General features: G+C 40.4%; 3 protein-coding genes across 14 annotated transcripts in view; 1 reads left to right on the top strand and 2 right to left on the bottom strand.

Moving 5' to 3' along the window:
* The window catches only part of LOC144664006 (uncharacterized), a 358,501-nt gene that overhangs the window by 10,259 nt on the left and 325,042 nt on the right, over positions 1 to 23,200 (bottom strand). For 6 of the 9 annotated variants that reach the window (XM_078525108.1, XM_078525104.1, XM_078525103.1 and 3 more), the window contains 5 exons: positions 3,634 to 4,287; positions 3,349 to 3,411; positions 1,196 to 1,288; positions 796 to 897; positions 132 to 245 (listed from right to left, as the gene is read on the bottom strand). In XM_078525108.1, the coding sequence (XP_078381234.1) occupies positions 132 to 245; positions 796 to 897; positions 1,196 to 1,288; positions 3,349 to 3,411; positions 3,634 to 4,267 (1,006 nt within the window). In that variant the 5' untranslated portion in view covers positions 4,268 to 4,287. The remainder of the gene's footprint in view (positions 1 to 131; positions 246 to 795; positions 898 to 1,195; positions 1,289 to 3,348; positions 3,412 to 3,633; positions 4,288 to 23,200) is intronic. The other 3 variants (XM_078525100.1, XM_078525101.1, XM_078525102.1) reach the window with 2 other exon arrangements.
* Positions 1 to 23,200, top strand: part of LOC144664014 (uncharacterized) — a 253,535-nt gene that overhangs the window by 48,521 nt on the left and 181,814 nt on the right. The gene's annotated exons all lie outside the window — the stretch shown is intronic.
* The window catches only part of LOC144664024 (uncharacterized), a 45,554-nt gene that overhangs the window by 8,395 nt on the left and 13,959 nt on the right, over positions 1 to 23,200 (bottom strand). The window lies entirely within an intron of this gene.

Genomic DNA, 23,200 nt, shown 5'->3' with positions numbered 1-23,200 from the left:
TGGCATATCTATACAGCCTCCCACCCCACTCCCCCGGCTCTTCTCTCCTTCTCTCTCTGAATTTTCCCGAGGATATCAGGCGGTTGAACCCAAGCTAACTAAATTGCGTAGAATATAGCAACGGATCTTACCTTCCAGCTCGGGTTCCCTTCCTACAGGAGGCGCTCGGCTCATCAAAGTGTCCAACTTTTCTTCCATGTGTCTAATTTCAACTTTCATCTCCTCAAGTTTGTCTTTGGCGTTTTCTAAGAATCAAATAACTTTCCAGTAAGTGAAATCAAGACAGTTACTTCTTAATTTCTCTCTTAGATTGTCTTTGTGTTACGGTATTTTGAGTAATTCTTTGTGAAGTAGTATAAAGTGATCTTCAAATCGAGGAAACAGAGATTACCGTAATACTATTGAGCATCCCCCACTCTCTACTATACTCGCCTCTCTAATTAATGAGCACCCCCACTGGCTGTTGCATTTGAATGAACCCCTCCCCCCCCCCTTTACATCGCACCTTCTCTCATCAGTAGTCACCAGCCAGACTAGAGAAAGTGAACAGAATTATTTGGCGCCCATTAATGCTAAGAAGTTGTACTTTCCTGCTGAAGTAGCTAAGCACAAAGACCGGTAAAATATTGATCCTCTGTGTATTATGTACCAAAGTCATTAGCTATAGGGTTTTATTATAACACATACAATTGCTATCTGTGGATCTGAATCCCTGTCATACATTTTTGTTTATATTCTTTTTCGTAGGGTCCACTAAACGCTAAAATGGCTTCGTAAACACAATTTCACATTTACCTTCATCTTTTGCTACTTCTCTTGAGGATATCTGAGTATTCAACTTTTCAGCGATGTTTCGTATTTCAATTCTCATTTGCTGAAAATCGTCTCTGGCTTGGTCTAAGGATATAAAGCGCTTGCGTCAGTTTAGAACTTAATTACAGGTAAGGTAAGGTGAACTTTATTTATGCAGGGTGGCCTATTCAGCACAGTGGCTGGTATAGAGTGTAAAAACTGCTATCACTTTACATCTGTTCTAGAGTGTTTTTATTTTTTTAATTTTTTCTGAGGATGAAATTTACATAGCTTTCCGTTTAGTTCGCTGAAAAGGTAATCTTTTTCTTAACCAGAGATAGAATCTTCGTACCTTAAAATATCTCAATAAAATCAAAGAGCATTAAACACTGTAAGCACTGACCTTCATCTTGGCTTGATCCCGTCAAAGAGTCTAACTTTTCACTGACGTTTTTCACTTGATTTTCCATTTCTTCGAGTCTCTCTTTGATGTTTTCTGAGGATCAAAAGGCCAGCGCGTCAAATTCAGTTTAAAGTGGTGTAAGGTCGTGTTTTTATAGTCTCCTTTGTTCCTCAAATTGTAGAAAACAATGCTTAATATATAAAACGATAATCATACAGGAAACAGACGGGCCCAGCAGATGACTAGTCGTTCTTTACTTATGGAAAATCAGCGAGAGAAACCATTTTTTCGCCGGAAAGCTGTTGCTGTTTCTTTGAAGTTTTCTGAGGATCAGAAAGCCAGCACGTCAATCTCAATTTAAAGAGATTTTCAGGAGTCTTTCAACGTTAACATTTTATGAGTTTCGTATGTTTTGAAAACATTTCAAATTTAATAGGTAAGTATATGAACCTATTTAATCAAACAGAAAACAGACCAGCGTCCAGCAGATGTTTAAAGGGGCAGTATCATGGCAATTTTGATGCATTTTCGCCATATCGGTGCTAAAATTATTCCTCAATAGCTTCACTCATTCACAAGATACGCCTAGAACACCAAGGTGAAGATATTAAGTGAATATTTCAAAGGTGAGCAAAATGTGTTTTTAACGGTTTATCCAAGACACATAGACAAAGTTTGAAAACGTCTGCCAGACGTTTTTAATTTTTGATTGAAATCTCATGTCTGTACTTCTGTATAACTCATGCTTATACCTCTTTTGTTACTTTAGTGGACTGTTATAGCCCGGCCTTACCAATCGATGAAACCGATAATCGACGATAATCGATGCCAATCGATAATAACCGATGCCAATTAATCGATTGATATTGGAAATCGATGACCAACTGATGACGGAAAATTTTGCGACTTTCATCGATTTTCATCGACTGTCATCGATTTTCATCGATCGTTTTTTATTTGGTTTTATTCAATATTGGTGTTATTACATCAACTCAGTGGCTCTTAAGCTTAAAATCGATTCATACCTCATTTATTCATTTTCGTAATATACTGTTATGTCTGTTATGCAGCAAAAACAACGTTTTTAAGAAAAGGGGAAAGGTTTACACTAGCGTATAGGTTACTTTAGAAATACAACAGCAAAAGTTATGTTATGTGCAGGTACAATATGACGTAAGCTAAACAAGCCAAAGAAATATAATAATATAATATTAATAGTAACTAAACGTGTTTCCACTCTCTCCCCGTTTTCTCTTAGCCAAAAACTCCTCACCAACTTCAACGGTGAAGTGAGTTGACGTCGCAGGCATGGCAGCCTTTGACCAAGCACTTAATAACAAGTGTAACGTCCGTTGCTTTATCCCCGGCTTTATCCGCTCCTTCAGACATTGTGCGCACAGCTCACGATCAGTCGTTTTAGGATTGCGAAAATCTATTTCCGGATATCCTGGCGAATTGTCCTGGGGATGCCCAAGTACGCCGCAAGATATCGATAACAATCGATGACAATCGATTAAAATCGATAGCAAACGATAACAATCGATGCAATTAAGGAAATGTTATTTGTGACTATCGATGAACTAACCATCATCGATTGATATCGATTGATTGATTGATTTTCGATCATCTATTTTCATCGATTGGTCAGGCCGGGGTTATAGTAATTTTTAACAGAGCTTTTAAAACCATTATTTTAAGGTGCCATTAATATTAATATTTCTTTTGACTTTGACTGTTCATACTGATTGATACTACCCCGTCAACACTCCTCAATATTGACAAATCACTTTCGTACGTGAGAGAAGTCATTTTTCATTGGATAGATTGTTAGTATGTGCTTTACTATAAGTGGTTTACACTTCCCTCGCTGTTTTTTTTTTTTTCGATATTATTGCCTTGTGATCATATATATCATTCTACTGAATCCCTGGAGAACAGAAAGGTTGAAGTCTGTCACAGAGGTATAAATAGAGGTATAAACTTGCTTGAACATCGGCCGAGTCCGGCTAAGCTTTTTGGTTCACAACGCCTCCATTTCACTTTTAAAGAACATGAGCATTTGAATGCTTGCAGGCTATCAGTTCAGTATGGCGTTGAGTACCAAATGGCATGAAAAGGATTGAGTGGTTGCTTCAGCAGATTTCCAAACTTACCTTCCAGCTCTCCAAGTTTATCCTTGATGTCACCTTTTTCTTCCTTCAACTGCTTAAGTAACTCTTTGATAAAAACAAAAAACGAAGGCAATGTTAATAAGGTAACACGCTCTCTTTGCGCGAGTGTAGTTAATCAGTTCAACTTTCCGGCCTCTTATTTGAAGATAACACTGAAAACCTACGGATGAAACGAGAACGGACCTATTTTTGACCAGCCTAGATCATTTTTCCGTTTTCAACGGGTTTTTTTTCTCCTGTTACCCTTTAGGCTAAATTCTAATATACCTTCTATCTCATTAAGTTTGTCCTTGATGCTGTCTTCATCTTTCTTCCATTGCTCTAGCAGCTCTCTGTAGTGTTCCTCTGTGTCGGGATCCATGCACTCATTCTTGAGCGTATTGATAGCAGCTCCATAACTCGCTCCTCCCAGTGCTACCAGCGCGTTACCGATATCCTGCCAGTAGGTGTTAAACGTAGCATCATCAACAGAAGCCTGGCTTGCATGGCCGTATACAGTATTACGGTAGTACTTCACCCTGGCTATATTGGCTTCGATACTGATGTCGGCAGCAGGCGGAAGACTGTCCCAGCCAGTGGCCGGAGCGTGCAAACCACAGATGTTCCTCAGCAGCACCATTAGGAGCGTTATATCGAAGTTCGCTGATGAAACAGTTGAAGGAATAGTAGGGTACAACTTTCCCCATTGGGTAGGATTGAGGATTCTTCTCGTCCTAAGGGTCTGTAGTGTCGCATGTTCTGGATGACGTGCCAAAACAAGATGCAGTCCTGCTGGAGGGTGTATCCCATCAAAAGTGTCCCTCAAGGCCTGGGATCCCACATCCACCAGAAGACGGCACAACCGAGCGTAGTTGGTCGTCTCCTTGGTGGATGCAACTGGTGGTGGAGCAGCTGAAGCCATGGAGTCGCGATTAAATGAACCTAGAAAAATAATTCGTTCGATTTGTTATCAGTTTTGAAAGTTTAATCCTATCTTTAAACCAAAGACTTCATACATCGGTTTCCCGCACTTTCGTGCTCTGATACTTCAATGGGTCAGTGCAACAAATCTTAAAGCTGATTTCCAGTCCGTACTGCGCAGACTCGGGGTTTGTTTTCGTTTTTGTCTTGAGTTCGTTGAAACGTTTCACTTCGGCGACAGCATACATGAAGTTTTTTAGACCGCCATTACGGTTCGTTTCGTTCAAGAATTCCCGATGAGCTGAAACGTCGGTTTGAAATAGCGTCAAGGTTCTTCTTCTCGTTATTATTTGTTCTGCACGGATATCTGGCGTTAATAATGAAGAATCGAAAAAGGTAAGTTTGTCACGGAATTTTTAGTTTTGCTTGTAAACATTCCTTCGTGTGAGGCTCACATAAACATTGCAGCCGAGATTGCGCAGTACGGACTGGAATTCATCTTTATTTTTTTTGTAAAAGGTTTTTGAAGCGTTCTCTGGTTAAAAATTTTGTTAAAAATAAGCTTTCGGCTGCCAAACTACAGCCTTTAACGAATGATAACAAGAACATTGAGAAGCTTGAGAAGCTTAAAATCGGGCGCTTTGCCTTGAAAGGCAGGGTTCAGTACAGCAGAAACCACGAAGCAGTTACTTAAGTAGCACTCAGTCCGACTGTGTTTGTGTAAGTCACAGGGCTTGCATGAGCTGTATTAGTGTGCATAATATAATATCTAGAACGTTGTCGAGATTGCATTATTACTTAATGACATGATGGTTTCAATTTATAAATGTATCTCACACAATACAAATAAACGATTGAAGTAGACGACTAGACAATGTAAAGTTTGACTTAGCAAAGTGCAGTGTATTGGTAATACTGTAAGGTGCGGTTTCACCTGACGGTCGTGTGCTTTTCGGTATTTTCCAGGCATTGCACTTTGATGGGACAGTACTACAACTGTTTACCGGGGAACTACTATTGTCAAGAAAATGATCACAACTTGTTGATGAATGATTGAACATTTGTTTCATACCATTACTGTAATAGCAATTGATGAAGGCTTTTAGTACTGAACCAAAGTATAAGGACTGGGAAATACTGAAACCCATTATCAGCCACCTTAAACGGAAATATCTTGTTGGTGTTTCAAGGAATACAAGGAAACTTCACTCATCCCATGTATCTATGTATTGCGGTATTTTGTAATTTTTTGAGTGATTTTTGGGGATGTTTGGCAGGTGATAGTTTTTATAAAAGAATTAGTAAAATTTAGACAACTAAGAAATATTGAAAATTTAATGTGAATTTAACATTGGAATTTGAAGTTAGAAATTGGCAGACGGACACCAAACAGTCCCGTGACATCCTGGAGTGTTTTTGCATGGGGGTCAACTGTGTGATGATGTTTCCATTTTTTTCTTCAATCCCCACTGATAAAGAACTGTTGTTGGTGTTATGTTGGTGTTATCACATGTCAAGCCTTTAACAAGGTATGAAAGAACACAAGGATTTAAATTATTCTGGTGCTCAATTTTTGCGTAACTAAAATTAATGTTACTCAAATTCCTGATGGATTCTGTCTTAAACTGTTACGAGCTTAGTATTTCCAAATTATTGCATGTCAATGTAAGGCAAGACAAGACATGCCTTGGTTCTTAGGTAATTCTCTTAAAAACACATAAGATATTGACTATAATTTTGTCTGTGCTATGGCAATTCACAGTGGGGTGGTCTTGATGTGTCTTTAACTTGTAGACTGGACTGGACTAGTAAAACGCGGACTTGTAAAACGCCTCTAGACACTTCGAATTCCTTGGCCACAATCATCTTACGGCTCTCTTCAATACATAATGTCTCAAAAAAACAGTAACCTCAGAAAGAATTCAGAAGCAAATAAGGTCGAAAGACCGAATTTGAACATATAACGGCAAATGTTCTAATGTCACGAACGTAGGAGTCGTGTAGGCCCGTCACCTTTATTTACCACATACTGCCCCCAAATTAAAACAGTACCCTCAGAAAGAAGTCAGAAGCAAATAAGGTCGAAAGACCGAACTTAAACATTTAACGGCAAATATTCCAATGTCACGAACGTAGGAGTCGTGTAGGCCCGTCACCTTTATTTACGATTGACTGTTGACTTCTGGACGGGCCCCGTTCTACCTCGTGCGAGCAATACAAACGACTGCACTCAACAGACGTCAAGTAGTGGAAAGAAAGAAACATATGCACACAACTCATAGCATCAATCCCGTTGTTTTAGTAGGGGTTTGCAGAACGAACATGTGCTATACTGCAAAAACATCTCCACGCTAAAACAGACCATAGAGTGCTCAAAAAAGCTAGAAATATGCCGTCGAAGAAACACACAAGAGCTTCAAACACAAATTGTTTCGCTCGCTAAACCGTTTAGTTTCCGTTTAGTGTCCGCGTTCTACAAGTCCGTGCTTAACAAGCCCTCGTTTTACAAGTCCGCGTTTTACAAGTCCGCGTTTTACTAGTCCTCGTTTTACAAGTCCGCGCTTTACTAGTCCGCGTTTTACTAGTCCGCCTTTTACAAGTCCGCGTTTTACTAGTCCGCGTTATACTAGTCCGCGTTTTACAAGTCCGCGTTTTACTAGTCCGCGTTTTACTAGTCCAGTCCAGTCCTCGAAATACAGTATGCCAAAACTCCCCGCCCTCTAAAGATAAGTCCTTGACGGTTCTTGTCGTTTTTCGGTGCCTATTCATCTTCGGCATCTTTCTCATCCACCTCTCGTTCTGTCCTGTGTCTGTCATCACATGAAAGAAAAGCTGATTCTCAAAAAATCTACCACAAAAGGAAATTGACAAAAACAATATGAAAACCATATATCGAAAGTTTCTTATTCTAAAATTTTATCATACGTCTTAATTCAGAGCTACAAAGAAGTTCCTCCTTTTGAGTTATTGATACTGTTCTTACAGTACCTCTTTCCACTAGCGAAATTTTACAAAATTCCTTCGCGGCGAAAAGGTAGCGCGAATCCAGAACAGACTCCAATCGAGAGTGGGTTAATTCTAGATTACTATTAATTAACTATTACAACATTCATTTTTAAAATAGTTTCCCAAGCCGACTAAGCTAACTAAACGTCGAGTGTATCTTTCAGTAAACAAAACATGCCGTTATGACGCCGGAAATCCAGCTCACGCATACTATACCCCGTGACTCACGCAAACCTCCGACTTACGTGCTACTACAGTCATTCCTTTCTAAACATTTTTTTTTGACCACCACCGTACCTTTCTACCCAAAAAACTCATGAAACCGCCCGGTTTTAACCTGTTTTAACCTTTCAAAAATTAGAGCGTTCGAAACTAAATAAGATCCGTAATCACAAACAACATACATAGTCCAGTCATTTTGTGGTTGGACCTGCAACTAATTGCAACAGAAGCTTTCTGACCGAAAATCATTTCGAATAAGTCTCTAGATCAACATACTAAAAGTCCCAAAGGATCCATGCATGGGAACATCTCGAAAATTTAACGGATTCTAAGTCGTGCTTTTGCGTAACATGAAAACGAGGCTCAAAAACAGAAGTTCTGTTATTATGCTTGTTTATGGCCAGAATTTCATTTATTTCATCCAAAAACCATGAAATATACTTTAAATATGCTTGAAAACTTTCATCCGGTGGAAAAATTAATCAAAAAGTATTCAATAAGCAAAATAAATCTCATTATATTTAAATTTTCAATTGTGAAGCGAATCGGTCTACACCAAAAATGGTAGTTGCGATAGTTTATTATCCTTTTATGGATCGCACAAAAATTTGCAAGCGAGCCAACAAATAAATATATCTTTCACAATGGTGAAATATTCTAAAAGAACATCGTTTGTGAAATGAAAACGAATTTCACAGTTTCTTCCAGCTCTTGTGTCAATCACCGTCATCATCGCTATCATCGAAATCTTGATGGGGTTAGCGATGTTGTGGCGCCGCGCATGTTTTCAGAGTGGAGGAAATACATGTGACTTCACTTGGGTTCAGGTCGATCATCGATAGAAATGTTATTGATGACTTCCCCTGATGGCTACCCCGGTGGACAGCTTGCATCATTCCAGCCCATGCTGGACGTGTGGTGTTTAACAGCAAAAACGTCTTCCAAAGTATGTCCAAATTCGCTGTGGGATCTATTACTCTTGCAACAACTACGCCATTGTACTTTATTTCCACTTGTGATTGCCTTGGCTCAGATGGCGGGCGTAGGCCAACTTTTCCAGCTGCTGAGATGTCTTGAGGACTTAACTTTCGTCTCGGGACGCTTCTTTTTCGGTTAGTACCAGGAGTGATGATACAAATCATGCCCATGCCATGAAAGGTGTCGTTACCGTCAAGGGTTCGCAGATTATGGTCCACATTGTCAGCTATGTACTGAGCAAACTCTCCGTCATAATCTGGCATATCAGTTCCCCGGTCCAATGCAGCATTTTGATTAAACAGCTGTACCTCTTGGTACGAAGAACAGAAGCCGTTGCGAAGAAGGGTGTCTATTTGAAATCTCGATGCGAAGTTGTGATGAAGCTGCACTGCTAAACCAACTTGTAAAGGCGCAAGAATCACTCTAGGTCGCGCCGTCTGAACAATAGCCTGTCCAATTGATGCTAACTTCACGTTATCTTTACCAACCAGAATACCCTCCAAAAGCATCTTTAACGTGGCTGGAAGGAAGTCAACGTTTTCCTCAGCTTCTGTTTCGATCGAAGGGAAGACTTCGTTAGATGTTTTAAGCAATTTGATGTCATTCTTAATCAACCTTGAGGCAGCCGAGTTCTGATAATACTTAATTTTTCCGAAACCAGATCAACTGCCTTTTGCTGTGAGTGAAATTCGTGCAGAATAGCTGATGCAGTACTTCTAAATGTTACACCATTTGGCTTTCGTTGATCTCGGTTATAATATTCTGATCGCTAAAGTGTTCCTGAAGTCTTGCCTTCTTATGGGTGTGGCTATAAGCGGCAGTAGCTGAGTCACCAAGATATTCCTCCATTAGATCCATGACAGTAATTATGAAAGTTCACCACTTTGATAAAAGCTTCGTTTTTTTCTTTTCTTACTATCCAGCTGATCTGAGGCACTGAATACTTTTGGCATTTGGTTTTCGGTCCTGAAGTTGACGCTGCATGGCTGATGGTAAACAGCACGGGCGGCCGGCAAATCATAGACATTTAAAATTCTCGCCTGTACCACTTCAGCCCAAGAATCCCCCTTCCAGAACATGTGTCTAGCACAGTCTCTCTTGTCTCGAGGGTTGTCACACGGAACACCTCTCCTGGCTTTCCCTTTTGCTTCTCAAAATCAATTTTGTTACCACAGTAGAAACAGTCAGTTTTAAAGCTAAAGAATTTTTCAGTCTTGCGATCCAATGAACGACGTTTACTTGAGCTTGCAATTTCTTGTTTCTTGGCTTGGCCAATGTTACTAGGGTGGCAATACGTGCGGCGACATGCCTTGTATACCTTTTGACCGGGAATAGTTTGGATGTCATTGCGCTCTGCGCTTGCGCGGTTTATACCTTCACTTCCCTTCAGACGGAGAGATACTATTTTTGACAAATTGCACAACACATTTCATCCATTTTAGGCTCTTGCTGGTCTAAAAATAACCAGGATACAAATTAGACTGTGTCAAACGTGCAATAGAATCATAGACGCTCTATGTTTCGCCCAATAAATTTCAGCAATCGGGTTTAGAACCTTTCGGAAACATATCATTCTTTATAAGTAGAAGAAAGAATAACGTTGATCTTATTTTAACTCACTGCAGCGTTGTATGCATTGATCTCGCTTTTTAGTAAATATTTTTGAAACCAGAATGTAATACGTCGCATTTCAACTGCGTTGAAAGACTCAAAGAAATACTGTAGCCGCAGAAAACTCGTTAGAATCGCTTTAGAAACAGTGCATTGGATGCGATACACTACGAGTCAGCAAAGGGAAACTTCTCCATTTTGAAAGAAAAAACTACTCTTGAAGAGAACTCAGAATACACTTACCTGGTCGGAGCACAGAACATTGAAGTTTTTAAACCATTTTGTTCGATGGAGATTAAAATTTTTGCAGCCGTCAAACACAGCACACTATACCTGCGAACTCACCCGCCTTGGGTGTGAGTCTCAGTACATACACGCGTCCGAGTTAAAAACTTCGATCTCACGCCAACTCACGCTTTTATTTCTCTTTCCACGCGGAAATTAAGCTTTCTTAAATTGTATCACTATTTTTGAAGAAAGGTTTAAACAGTTCAACAAGTTTCATTAAAAAATAAAAAAATAAAAAATCACTCCAGATAAAAAAGCCAACTTTACTTAATGTCATTCAGTTCCATACACAGGCTAGGGTTGCGACTTTTTTACGCGGCAAGCAACTAAATAGACATAAACTTAAAGCTGTGTACAGATGAAATATCACAAATTAACTTGATTTCTAAAATAAGAAAACCTTCCAATTGAGATATCGTTTCAAATTTTGTTGTATTTTTGACTTTTAAGACATAAACACGCGCATTTTTGGAAAAGCTTTATTCAGCCTCGTTTCCGTGCATCTCTAAAAACGTGTCTCGGAGCTTCTAAAAAACCCGTTTTTCAATGACTTTCCCTGCCGGGATTTTCTGGGACTTTTGATATGATATTAACGATAAGTTTCTCGTTCAAAAACCGTTGGAATTTCTTCTGTTGCAATTAGTTGCAGGTTGACCCATTATTTGTAGTAAAATGACTGGACTAACAGCCGTTTACCAGCACTCTTTAAAACTCCTGAAACCCTTCAAAATCAGGCAAAATAAATCTTTGAAATAACCTTTATCAATGTTTCTTATTTTTTATTCAGTTCTATAAAATGCCTTTCATACACTACTGTCAAACAAAAATTTCAATTTCCTCAAAGTTTCAAGACAAAAGAATAACAAATATTTCGTGCACAATGTAATTTGATTAAGCCAATATTATCACGTCTAAAAATACTTCAAGCAATTCAGTGAAAACCCGTTTTTTTTTTCGTATCAACGAAAACCACTTTCGAATAATCAATACATGAAAATAACAATAAGATCAAAAGGAAGAAAGGAACCTTTCTAATTATTTGAAGACTTTCAAAGCCGTGATATTATGCATCCAATCCGCGATAAAATTTAATTACAACAAAATCCAAGTTCTCATTTTGAATTCCATTTTTTTCAGTTGATACCTTTATCCAACTTGTGAAAAATTCCATTCAAGTTCCTATTAATACAGTACATTCCCAATGTTTTGCTCAGGTCTTAAGAAGCGTCTTACTAACCAAATCTAAAATAATTCCAAAACATGCTGTACAAACATTCTACTCTTTGTGACAAACGACTTGACCACCAATTGTTCGAAATGAAAATCGACACAGTTCTTCCTAAATAAAAAAAAAGTTTTACGGCGGAGTCAGGCTCAAAAAATATACCGCAAGATCACACCCCCATTCATAGTCAGAAACCAGCAAACCATCTAGTTTGCTAAAAAAAACACTGCGTGACATCAATGACGTTACCTTTTTCATTTACAAAAATAACTTTAACTTGTCAAAGTAAGTGCAATTTCACAATGGTGAATATATCGGCCCAGTTCTCGGCCGGGTCCAGTTCTCGGCCACTTTGTGTTTAACGCGTTTTTTCACACTCCAGTTGAATCAAAAAGAATAGGTATTTCCTTCAAACGATAGACTGATTCATGTGCTTTAAGTATCTTGAGTTTGATTGTTCAATTCGATATAGAAAGCTCACACGTCGAGTTTACGCGGAGGTAGTTGTTTGTTTACGGCTCCAAATTCATGGATGTAGTTAAATTCGTATTTTATCCAAAAGCCCCCACCATACGAGCTAATTTTTGGCATGTGAAACGTAGAATAATTCAGCTTTCTGCTTTAGTTAACTTTTCGTTGAACCGTTGTATTTTTTGGTCTTAATTTACTTCGAAATTTTTTCTTGCGACGTTTGCGTATTTGCCAGTTCTCGGCCACCCTGCTCGCTATCACAGCTTAGCGCTTGGTTTTTAATATAATTTCATCTGCTGCTGCCAGAATGAAAGAAATAAATGTTTTAAAAATAAAGTTCAATCTTATCTCTAAGTTTTGAGCTGACTCTTGTCTTGTCTATTATTTCTACAACACCTAAATATTTCAAGACCTTTTCACTGCAAAATAAACCATCTAAATGCACGGGTCACACAATGCGGTTTTGCCAGAACCTGCACATAGGCAACAAGGCGCGTTAAAATCCTTCTTTTCTAAATTAAAACAAAGCATCATAAAAATAATTTGGGATCGATATAGTATAAATAGGTTTACAGAGTGATTTTATGACTGTGAAAATTAATTGAGCATTTTTTTACAGATAATTACGCACACGCTTTTTAGTGGCTGAGAACTGGGCCAAGGTGGCCGAGAACTGGGCCCACAAAAGGAGCTTTTATTTTTATTATTGCTCGGGCAAATTAATTTTTGACCGATCGATAGCTTTACACCAAAAAGCTGAATAATGTAGCTAGCTCTGGGAGAAATTTCAAGTTCCTGCGGTTCTTCTGAGGTAAGAAATACAAGTTTACGTCAAAAGTGGCCGAGAGCTGGGCCAAGGTGGCCGAGAACTGGGCCCACAAATGGAGCTTTTATTTTTATTATTGCTCGGGCAAATTAATTTTTGACCGGTCGATAGCTTTACACCAAAAAGCTGAATAATGTAGCTAGCTCTGGGAGAAATTTCAAGTTCCTGCGGTTCTTCTGAGGTAAGAAATACAAGTTTACGTCAAAAGTGGCCGAGAACTGGGCCAAGGTGGCCGAGAACTGGGCCCACAAATGGAGCTTTTATTTTTATTATTGCTCGGGCAAATTAATTTTTGACCGGTCGATAGCTTTACACCAAAAAGCTGAATAATGTAGCTAGCTCTGGGAGAAATTTCAAGTTCCTGCGGTTCTTCTGAGGTAAGAAATACAAGTTTACGTCAAAAGTGGCCGAGAACTGGGCCCCATACTGTACTTTGCACCGTAAGCTTTTTTCTCTGTCCTTCCGCCGAAGCAAAAAAACACAACCTGATTACACATTAACCCAAAAGTCGACCAAGTGTGCCTGCAACGATTTCCTGTCAAAACTAAAATGAAAACCATTGCGGTATGCGTCACCCGTAGCGGTTTTGTAGCAACCCCGAGCTATCCCCGTCTTTTTGGCCGCGCCAGGAGACTACGCTCTAGGACGACCAAAGGGTAAACCTTAAATCGGCCACGCCCGATTAAAAATGGCACGAGTGAATAAATATATAGAGTAAAATATGTGAAAAAAATACAGAATAAAATTGCGTAAAAAGGTGACAAGAAAAAAAGTGAGAATTTGATAAGAGGGTCCTGAAGGGGGGGGGGGGGGTACCAAATCCCATTTCCCAGCCCATATTTTGCCCAAATCCCATTTCCCAGCCTATTTTTTGTCTAAATCCCAGTCTCAGCAGTGAAATTCCCACTGCGTGGAAAATCTGGTCTCAAGCGCATTATGTCAGTGTTGTTTTGATTGTGTTAAATGTAGTCCACTCCCTGAACATTCCCTTCGGTGCCCTATATAGGGGATTAACCCAGGCGCAGGAGTGCCAGTCCAGAAATAACTTGCATGCGCATGCCCAGAAATCCGTCGTCCCGCCCTCCCCCTTCCCCCCCTTAAAAAGGGGGGAAACCAAAACATATTCCACAGAACCTTTGGACATGCACGCGTACAGATGATAAATTCAAAAATTTAGTATTTGTGGATTTAGTACCTATTCTTTTAATTATGACTTTAGACGAAGGTTACGACAATTTTTCTTGCAGATTGCGCACTTTGGTTGCATAGTTGAATTTTTCATTTTAGCGAGCTATTTTTACCCTAGCGTGCACATTACATGTAAGAAATGCTACACTTCTCTGTCGTTTTTGATTGGTTTGTTTTGAGCATACACATACAAGATATCCTGAACTCTCTCCTCTCACTCTTGGGTTTTACCTCTTTATAGGGCGCAAAAGGGATAGTGTAGGGACTGGACTATCCAAAATCGTGTTTTTATTTCTGCAAGTTATTATCACAAATACTGTTAAGATCATCACTAAAGTTTCATTTGTTCACTTGTCTTGAAGAGAATAATATAATTTTTTTAGTAGCTTTAACTAAAGCTATCAAGTTTTTATCCCTTACCTACCACTACCCTGACTGCCAACAACTTACTACCTTATTACATGAAATTTTCGCGACACGTTAATTTCGCGATTCTAAAAAAATCGCGAAATTAAAGTGACGCGAACATTACGTGTCGCGAACATAACATGACGCGGAAATTAAGTGACTCACATATCTGGTCAAGAAAGAATAAGTTTAGTACCACTAAAGGAAGGAAATTTCAATGTAGATTGATGTTATCGTCAATTAATTCAAGAACAATAACTCATGCACGTACAAGCATGACCTACTTGTAGACATTGTGAGAACTGCTCAGTTGTTGCTATTGCCAAGATTTAGTCCCGCCCTTGCGTTTTTGTTAATTTTGACGTCATTGTTCCTTTGATGAAGTCCTTTGTTTTTTTTAATTCCAGAGCAAGTAATATAATATTGCCAAGGAAATGTTAATTGTGTCTTACTCAAAAACGCGAAATTAAAGTGATTCAAAATACATTCTCGCAAAATCGCGAAATTAGCGTGTCGCGAAATTTTCATGTAATAAGGTATCACTTCTTTTGAGTATTCCATTTGTGCCCATGCTCCATAGCTGTTCCGCTGAGTAACTTAATCACTTAAAGAAAATTGATCGCCACTTGATGGACACTCGTGCAGTGCAGTGGTTTTGTTTCAGAGTTTTACTATTCTATGCCGGACTTAAAGAATGTTACAGAGCGTAAAATATGCATTCAACAAATTTTTCATCAGTAAAGTTGACAAGATACACAATACACTAATGGAAAGGACTGTAGAGAATGACCTCAATTCACCTCGTACCACAGATAGGCCTTCGTGTAATACGGAAATTCACAACTTTCAGCAAGTTACTTTGGACCAGGTAAAAGTATTTGCCACGAAAACATCGTCAAAATCATGTGAGCTCGATCCAGTACCTGCATCTGTTCTAAAAACCTGCCTCCCTGTCATCTTACCTACTTTAACCTCTATTATAAACATGTCCCTTATGACTGGTATAATGCCACATGCTCTTAAAGTTGCCGTATTAAGACCACTTCTCAAGAAACAAGACGCCGATACTGAGCAACTACAAAACTTTCGGCCAATCTCAAATCTGAAATTTGTGTCTAAGCTGATAGAGAAAGCTGTTGCTTCGCAATTAAACGATCACATATTGAAGCACCACCTTGGTGAGACATTTCAATCTGCTTATAAAAGATTTCACAGCACAGAGACAGCCCTTGTAAGAGTTCACAATGATATTCTTACTGCTATCGACAACAATAACTCCGTTATTCTACTTTTACTTGATTTATCGGCCGCCTTTGACACTGTAGACCATTTCATCTTATTATCAAGGCTATCTACTCGGCTTGGGATCAAAGGAACAGTACTTTCTTGGCTAAAATCATATTTAACATCACGTACACAGTTCGTTTAAGTCAATTACAGCAGATCTTCTCGACGTTTCTTGGAACGTGGCGTACCACAAGGATCAGTCCTTGGTCCTCTCTTATACTTACTGTATAAATCACCTCTTGCCGACATTATTAAGCGTCACAACTTAGAGTACCATTTCTATGCTGACGACACACAGCTTTATGTGGCGTTTAAAACTGACAGTCTTGATAGAATGGCACAGTGTAAAACTTCGATTGAGCAGTGTGTCTGTGATATTGACAACTGGATGGCTGTCAACAAGCTCAAATTAAATCAAGAAAAGACTGAAGTTGTTCTTATCAGCTGCTCAAGGCATCGCCCTAGGCCTCCTTTAGAGTCTCTTCAAATTGGCAATGTGAACGTTGTACCAACATCCTCAGCTCGAAATCTGGGCGCTATTTTTGATCAGTGTTTTAACCTTGAGGAACACATCAAATCAATCTGCAAGTCTTCTCATTACCATATAAGGAATCTAGCCAAAATTAGAAAGTACATTGATGAAGAGAGTGCCAAAACTGTTGTTCATGCCTTTATTACTTCGAATTTGGATAACTGCAACTCACTGCTATATGGTCTTCCACAGCATCTACTTTCAAGATTACAATCCGTTTAAAATACGGCAGCTCGAATTATTACACATACCAGGAAATTCGATCATATTACCCCTGTGCTTAAGAAGCTACACTGGCTACCTGTCCGCTATCGTATAATTTACAAAATTCTCTTACTAGTCTACAAAGCTCTCCATGGGGCAGCGCCTTGCTACATGCAAGAGTTACTTTACTATCACACCTCTCGGAGATTTTTAAGATCATCTACACAGCACCTTCTGGCGACCCCCAAAGCAAAATTAAAGACATATGGAGAGAGAGCGTTTGCCGTGGCAGCCCCAAGGCTGTGGAACACAATCCCACTTGAACTTAGATTAAGTCCTTCTATTGACATTTTTAAGAGACATTTAAAAACGTACCTTTTTAAACAGGCTTTTTAATTATTATTATTTTTTTTTAGGTACATTTGAACTTATATTTGTAAATATCCGTTTTTAAAATTTTTAGAGTTTTTAACTTTTTAACATCATTTTATTAATATTTTTTTATTGTAAAGCGCCATGAGCAATTAGTGGATTTTGGCGCTATAAAAATACTTTTTATTATTATATTATTATTTATTATGTTTAGTCATTTACTGACACTCTTCCCATTCCCATTTTTTGTTTCTGAATCCCAATCCCAGTGACCCAAATCCCATTTTCCCAGTGAAACAATAGGCAAATCCCAGTCAAAATGGGCAAATCCCAGTTCCCATTTTACCCCTTCAGGACCCTCTGAAAATAAACGAGAACTATTTTAAAAGAATAGAATATTGTGGGGGTAATGACCTAGCATTGTTGTCCGCTTCAGTTCTCATGACAGTGTGCCATGACTCAAGAGTTTTTCGTACGTGATAGTCTCCTTTGTCGATGACTCTTAATTAGTCACTACTACAATAATGATACCAAACAAAAATCCAATCATTGTTAAACAAGCTGTGGTCATTCCATAGCAACAATATTGCTTGTTAAAAACACCCTTAAATCACTCAAAAACAATTTTTATTACTGAGTAATAATCATCATTAGTTAAGATACAACTTTTTACAAGGTTGAAAATATTCCTTGATATATGAGATATGAGCCCCTTTAACTCAGACTTGCGTTTAAAAGGTTTCGTATTAGGTTTTGTTGGGTGATTGCCCCATCTGCCCACTCACAAAACTAAATTATTCCCATATTCCCTGTCAAAATGTTTATTGTAAAATTTGCAATGATGAGTAGCACGGTCACCCCTACCATTTCACACTGAAATGCATTTACTTTGTTATAACTCTGCGAGGATTCAGAGTCAATACTTCAAACTTTCCATAATGAAAGCTCAGTTGTGTACCTTCATTTCGGTGTGAAAAAACTAGGGTGTGCGATTAAGCCATATTTTTAATAAATATTTCTTTTCTTAAAATGTATTTATTTTGGGGTGTAACGCGTAAGTAGTTTACCAACAGAAACAACAAACAGTATGATTTTTATTAAGAATGATTTATTCTGGAGTAAAATATAAACATTTCTTTTAATCAGGATACAATGTAACGCTTCACATTTTCCAAACTACCTTGGCACACAAAATTTAAAATAAAAACATTCTGCCAGGATATTTCAAATAAACAAAACAAAAATTATGGGCATACATCATAGCGTTTACAAACCTGTGGAGTCCTGGGACTAGTAGAGTCGTCACGTGACAAGAAGGCCGTGTACGATCGAGTTAGTTGAGTTCTTGCCATGTGTGTGTTGTAACTCGGAGTTTACACACTGTTTTCTGTATTGAATACACCACATTTTTGGCGACGGGGAACGTGATCGAATACCACGACCAGGTAGACTAGAGTGAAGCGAAGTCTACACGGAAAATGCCTACATTTGGGAAATTAGACGAATACAACGAAACGGAAGATTGGCGCCATTACACTGAGCGTGTAAATCACTTTTTTGAAGCAAACGAGATAACCGATCCGGACAAAAAAAGATCCATTTTCCTGGTTAGCGTGGGAGCAAAAACCTACAAGCTTATACGAAGTCTGGTCGCTCCGGAGGACCCGAAGACCAAAACCTATGAGGATTTAGCGAAACTCGCCCAGGAACATTTCATGCCAAAGCCTTCCGCTATTGTACAACGATTCAAGTTTAACACTCGCACTCAACAACCAGGTGAGACAATTGCCATGTTTTTAGCTGAGTTGAGGCACCTGACCGAACACTGTGAATTTGGGGCAACATTAAATGAAATGCTACGTGATCGGCTTGTGTGTGGTGTTCACGACATCAGAATACAGCGTCGTTTACTAGCCGAACCGAAATTAACCCTGAAGCGAGCGCTCGATCTGGCTCTCGCCATTGAGGCCGCGGATAAGGATGCCTCGGAGATACAAAAGGGGGACCCTCAGGAAGGGGATACTTCGCTCAACAAAGTCGATTTTAAAGTGGAAAAGGGTGGCGAAGTTAATTGTTATCGCTGTGGCGGTAATCACTACCCCAAAAGCTGTCATTTTAAGGATGCGAAATGTTATGCTTGTGGAAAGTTGGGTCACCTATCTCGAGTGTGCCAGAACAAAAAGAAAGGGAAACTACCACCTCCTAGTACTAATAAGAAGTCAGACACCCCACAGGATACCCATCTCCTAGAGGGGGGAGAGGAGGCAATGGGGAGAGAACAGGGTGTGGGTGCATATTCTTTGTTTACCCTTGGCGGTAAACGACCTTTGCCATACAAAGTACAGCTGAGTGTTGGTGGGCAAGCACTAGAAATGGAAGTTGACACAGGGGCTTCATTGTCAGTGATAAGTAAAGGCACCTACAAACATCTTGTCTCACAAAACGGGGCACCGCCACTGGAGAAATCAGGAATTGTCCTTCGTACATACACTGGGGAAGAGGTTAAGCCCGAAGGGGTGTGTACAGTTGATGTACATTATGAAGGGGGCGAATACTCCTTGCCATTGTTAGTTGTAAGTGGAGAAGGCCCAGCTCTGTTGGGGAGGAATTGGCTGGAAGAAATTAAGCTAAATTGGCCAAGGATTAAGCAACTTACTTCGCATGACAAGCGACTTGGAGAGATTTTGCAGAAACATGCACAGCTATTTGGGGAGGGTCTGGGGACCCTACAGGGGACAAAGGCCAAGATCCATGTGGACCCCACAGCCACCCCCATTTTCCATAAAGCCAGACCAGTGCCATATGCTCTCAGGGAGAAAATTGAGCAAGACCTGGAAAGACTTGAGAAGGCAGGAACCATTGAACCCGTTCAATATTCCGAGTGGGTCACACCCATTGTCCCAGTTATGAAAAGTGATGGCACAGTAAGAGTCTGTGGAGATTACAAGCTTACCGTCAATAAGGTCTCGAAATTGGATGGCTACCCTATCCCCAAGCTCGATGATCTATACACAAAGTTGGCTGGGGGTCAAACGTTTACTGAGTTAGACTTGAGCCATGCTCAAGGGAGTTTTTGACAATTAACACCCATAAAGGCCTTTTTAGATATAACCGCCTTCCGTATGGGGTCTCTTCAGCGCCCGGCATCTTCCAGAGAACCATGGAGGGTTTGCTGCAAGGAATACCTTCGACAGGAGTCTTGCTAGATAATATCCTCATCACAGGGCCCAGCACGGAAGAGCACCTAGACAACATCGAGAAAGTTTTGGGACGCCTTTCTGATGCCGGCTTGCGGCTCAAAGCTGAAAAGTGCCAATTTATGAAGCCCGTTTTGGAGTGCCTGGGGCACCGCATTGACGCAGAAGGGTTCCATCCAGTTGAAGCAAAGGTGAAGGCCATCAAGGAGGCTCCAACCCCAACCAATCCCTCTGAGCTGAAGTCCTTTCTAGGGATGCTTAACTTCTATGGCAAGTTCATGCCCGACCTATCGTCCACCCTGGAGCCACTGCACGAGCTTCTGAGGAACGATATCTGTTGGAAATGGGGTACAGAGCAACAAGAGGCGTTTGATAAGGCCAAGAATCGACTTCAATCATCAGATGTACTCGTACATTATGATCCTGAGAAAGAGTTGGTGGTATCTTGTGATGCTTCACCCTATGGTATTGGGGCAGTGCTGGCCCATGTTATGAAAGATGGCTCAGAGAAACCAGTTGCATATGCCTCACGAACACTTTCCACAGCAGAGAGGAACTATGGCCACCTAGATAAAGAGGCACTAGCTGTAGTTTTTGCCGTGAAGAAGTTCCACCAATTTCTTTTTGGACGTCATTTCAAGGTCTACACAGATCACAAACCACTTTTGGGGCTGCTTAACCCTGAACGAGCCACACCTCTAATGGCCTCAAGTAGGATGCAGCGATGGGCATTGACTTTGCTTGCGTATGAGTATGAGCTTATTTATCGCCCTGGTGAAGAGAATGGAAACGCAGACGCCCTCAGTCGTCTACCCCTTCCAGTTGCTCCAGAGACCACGCCCACCCCAGGGGACATTATACACCTTCTAGAGACCATCAACACCAGCCCAGTGGATGCCACTAAAGTGAAGTTGTGGACAGCCCGTGATCCAGTACTTTCTCAAGTTCTGCAGTTCGTCCTTCACGGATGGTCCATGGCAGTCGAAGAAGAAGCCCTGAAGCCTTATTTTGCTAGAAGAGAGGAATTGAGTGTACATGCTGGCTGCCTACTTTGGGGATCCCGGGTCGTGATACCCCCACAGGGGAGAGAGGAAGTGTTGAACATACTTCATGAGTCCCACCCCGGTATTGTTAGAATGAAAAGCCTAGCTAGGAGCTATGTGTGGTGGCCGAAAATGGACTCACGTTTGGAGGAAAAGGTGAAAAGCTGTGTTACCTGCCAAAGCCACCAAAAGAAGCCACCCAGTGCACCGTTGCACCCTTGGGAATGGCCAGGCCGCCCTTGGTCTCGAGTACATGTAGATTATGCCGGTCCTTTTATGGGCAAGATGTTTCTCCTAATTATTGATGCGCATTCTAAATGGATGGATATCCATTGTGTGAATTCTGCCACTTCCAGCGCAACTATTGAAAAGCTGAGGACAACCTTCGCTTCACACGGCCTACCAGAGATTGTAGTGTCAGACAATGGGTCCAATTTTGTTAGCAGCGAGTTCAAGTCATTTCTACAGAAAAATGGCATCAAGCACATTACCTCTGCTCCTTATCACCCATCATCAAATGGCCTCGTAGAACGAGCGGTGCAGACGTTTAAGCAAGGGATGAAGAAGCAAGGTGATGGTACTGTCGAGACCAAGTTAGCTCGGTTCCTATTAAGTTATCGTATTACCCCCCAAAGCACCACGGGTGAGTCTCCTGCTCAGTTACGCTGGGGACGAAGTCTGAGGTCACATCTCGATCTGCTGCGACCAGATGTAGCGGCAAGGGTACATGCAGCACAGTCAAGACAGAAGATACAGCATGATCAGCATAGCCGAATGCGTCAAGTGGAAGTCGGCGATTCAGTGAATGTTCGAAACTACTCCAGAGGCCCCAAGTGGATTCCAGGAACTATCATCCAGGAAACTGGTCCTTTGTCTGCGAGAATTGAGTTGGAAGATGGAACTGTGGTTCGAAGACACCACGATCAACTAGTTGCTCGACCCACAGAAAGTTTCAACCCTGGTGTCACATTACCAATTACTAGCCCATTGCAGCAGGAAGGTGTGGATCCAGAGATAACCGTACCTGATGTAAATGACCCCGAGGTTGCCCATGGAGACAGAGAACCACCCAGTGCAACAATGGTTCGGGACTCGGGGCCAACTACCCCTGTCAGGCGATACCCAGCGAGGAATAGAAACCCCCCGCAGCGTTTTTACTAATGGACTCATTCCCTCCCCCGTGAACAGTTTTAAGTTTTAGGGCAGAGGCGTTAATTTTTTTTTCTCGTTGACATTTGTTTTCTTGCTTGTTTAAGAACTTGGGGGGGGGAGGAATGTGGAGTCCTGGGACTAGTAGAGTCGTCACGTGACAAGAAGGCCGTGTACGATCGAGTTAGTTGAGTTCTTGCCATGTGTGTGTTGTAACTCGGAGTTTACACACTGTTTTCTGTATTAAATACACCACAAAACCAAAATTGAAGTCCCACCACAGAGTAAACTGCTTTCCAGATTAAAATGAAATGCGCTGAAACACATTTTGTAACGATCTTGTAGAGCCTTATTCTGCTTATTCCATCGCATAACTACCAGTTGATCTGCGGACAGAAGGGAAACTTTCCACTTTGAAGCAACAAGTTTCTGTCCCCCGGTTGGGCTTGTGTTAAGCCAACGTTGTCAAAAGTTTCGGCCATTTTTGTTGGACCAAACGCTAAAAAATTGCATTTTTTCGAGGCTGAAACACTTTCCGCCATTACTGCCATGTTCATGAACCGTAACGAAGGAAACTGGCTGGGGAACATGGTGGAAAACACAACCAAAACGTCCACAAATTTGCCCTGTTCACCGTTTCTTCTTCGAAAGCACATGGATATCTTTACACAGGCATTAGTAGGAGGGTCTTTCTTGAGTTTGCAGGGGCAGAATATTGCATAATAATGAGATATTGCGTGACTTTCAACACATGCATTCAGAATGTGAAATGAAGTGAAAAAGAGGGGACAAAAATTTATCTATAAGCTTCCTTTAAGTGAAAATGTAGCAATACAGTTAAAACTGCTATATAATATCTTTTTTTACTTTTACCTTGCATTTTTTTAAAAATCTAAAAAAAACCCAGAAGTGTGCCACACCCGCAAG

Source organism: Oculina patagonica, chromosome 8 (genome assembly GCF_052425735.1).
Source record: "Oculina patagonica isolate OP01 chromosome 8, crgOcupat, whole genome shotgun sequence".
Classification (NCBI taxonomy): domain Eukaryota; kingdom Metazoa; phylum Cnidaria; class Anthozoa; order Scleractinia; family Oculinidae; genus Oculina; species Oculina patagonica.
Note: the sequence above shows the minus strand (reverse complement) of the source record. Positions and strands in the feature narration are given on the sequence as shown.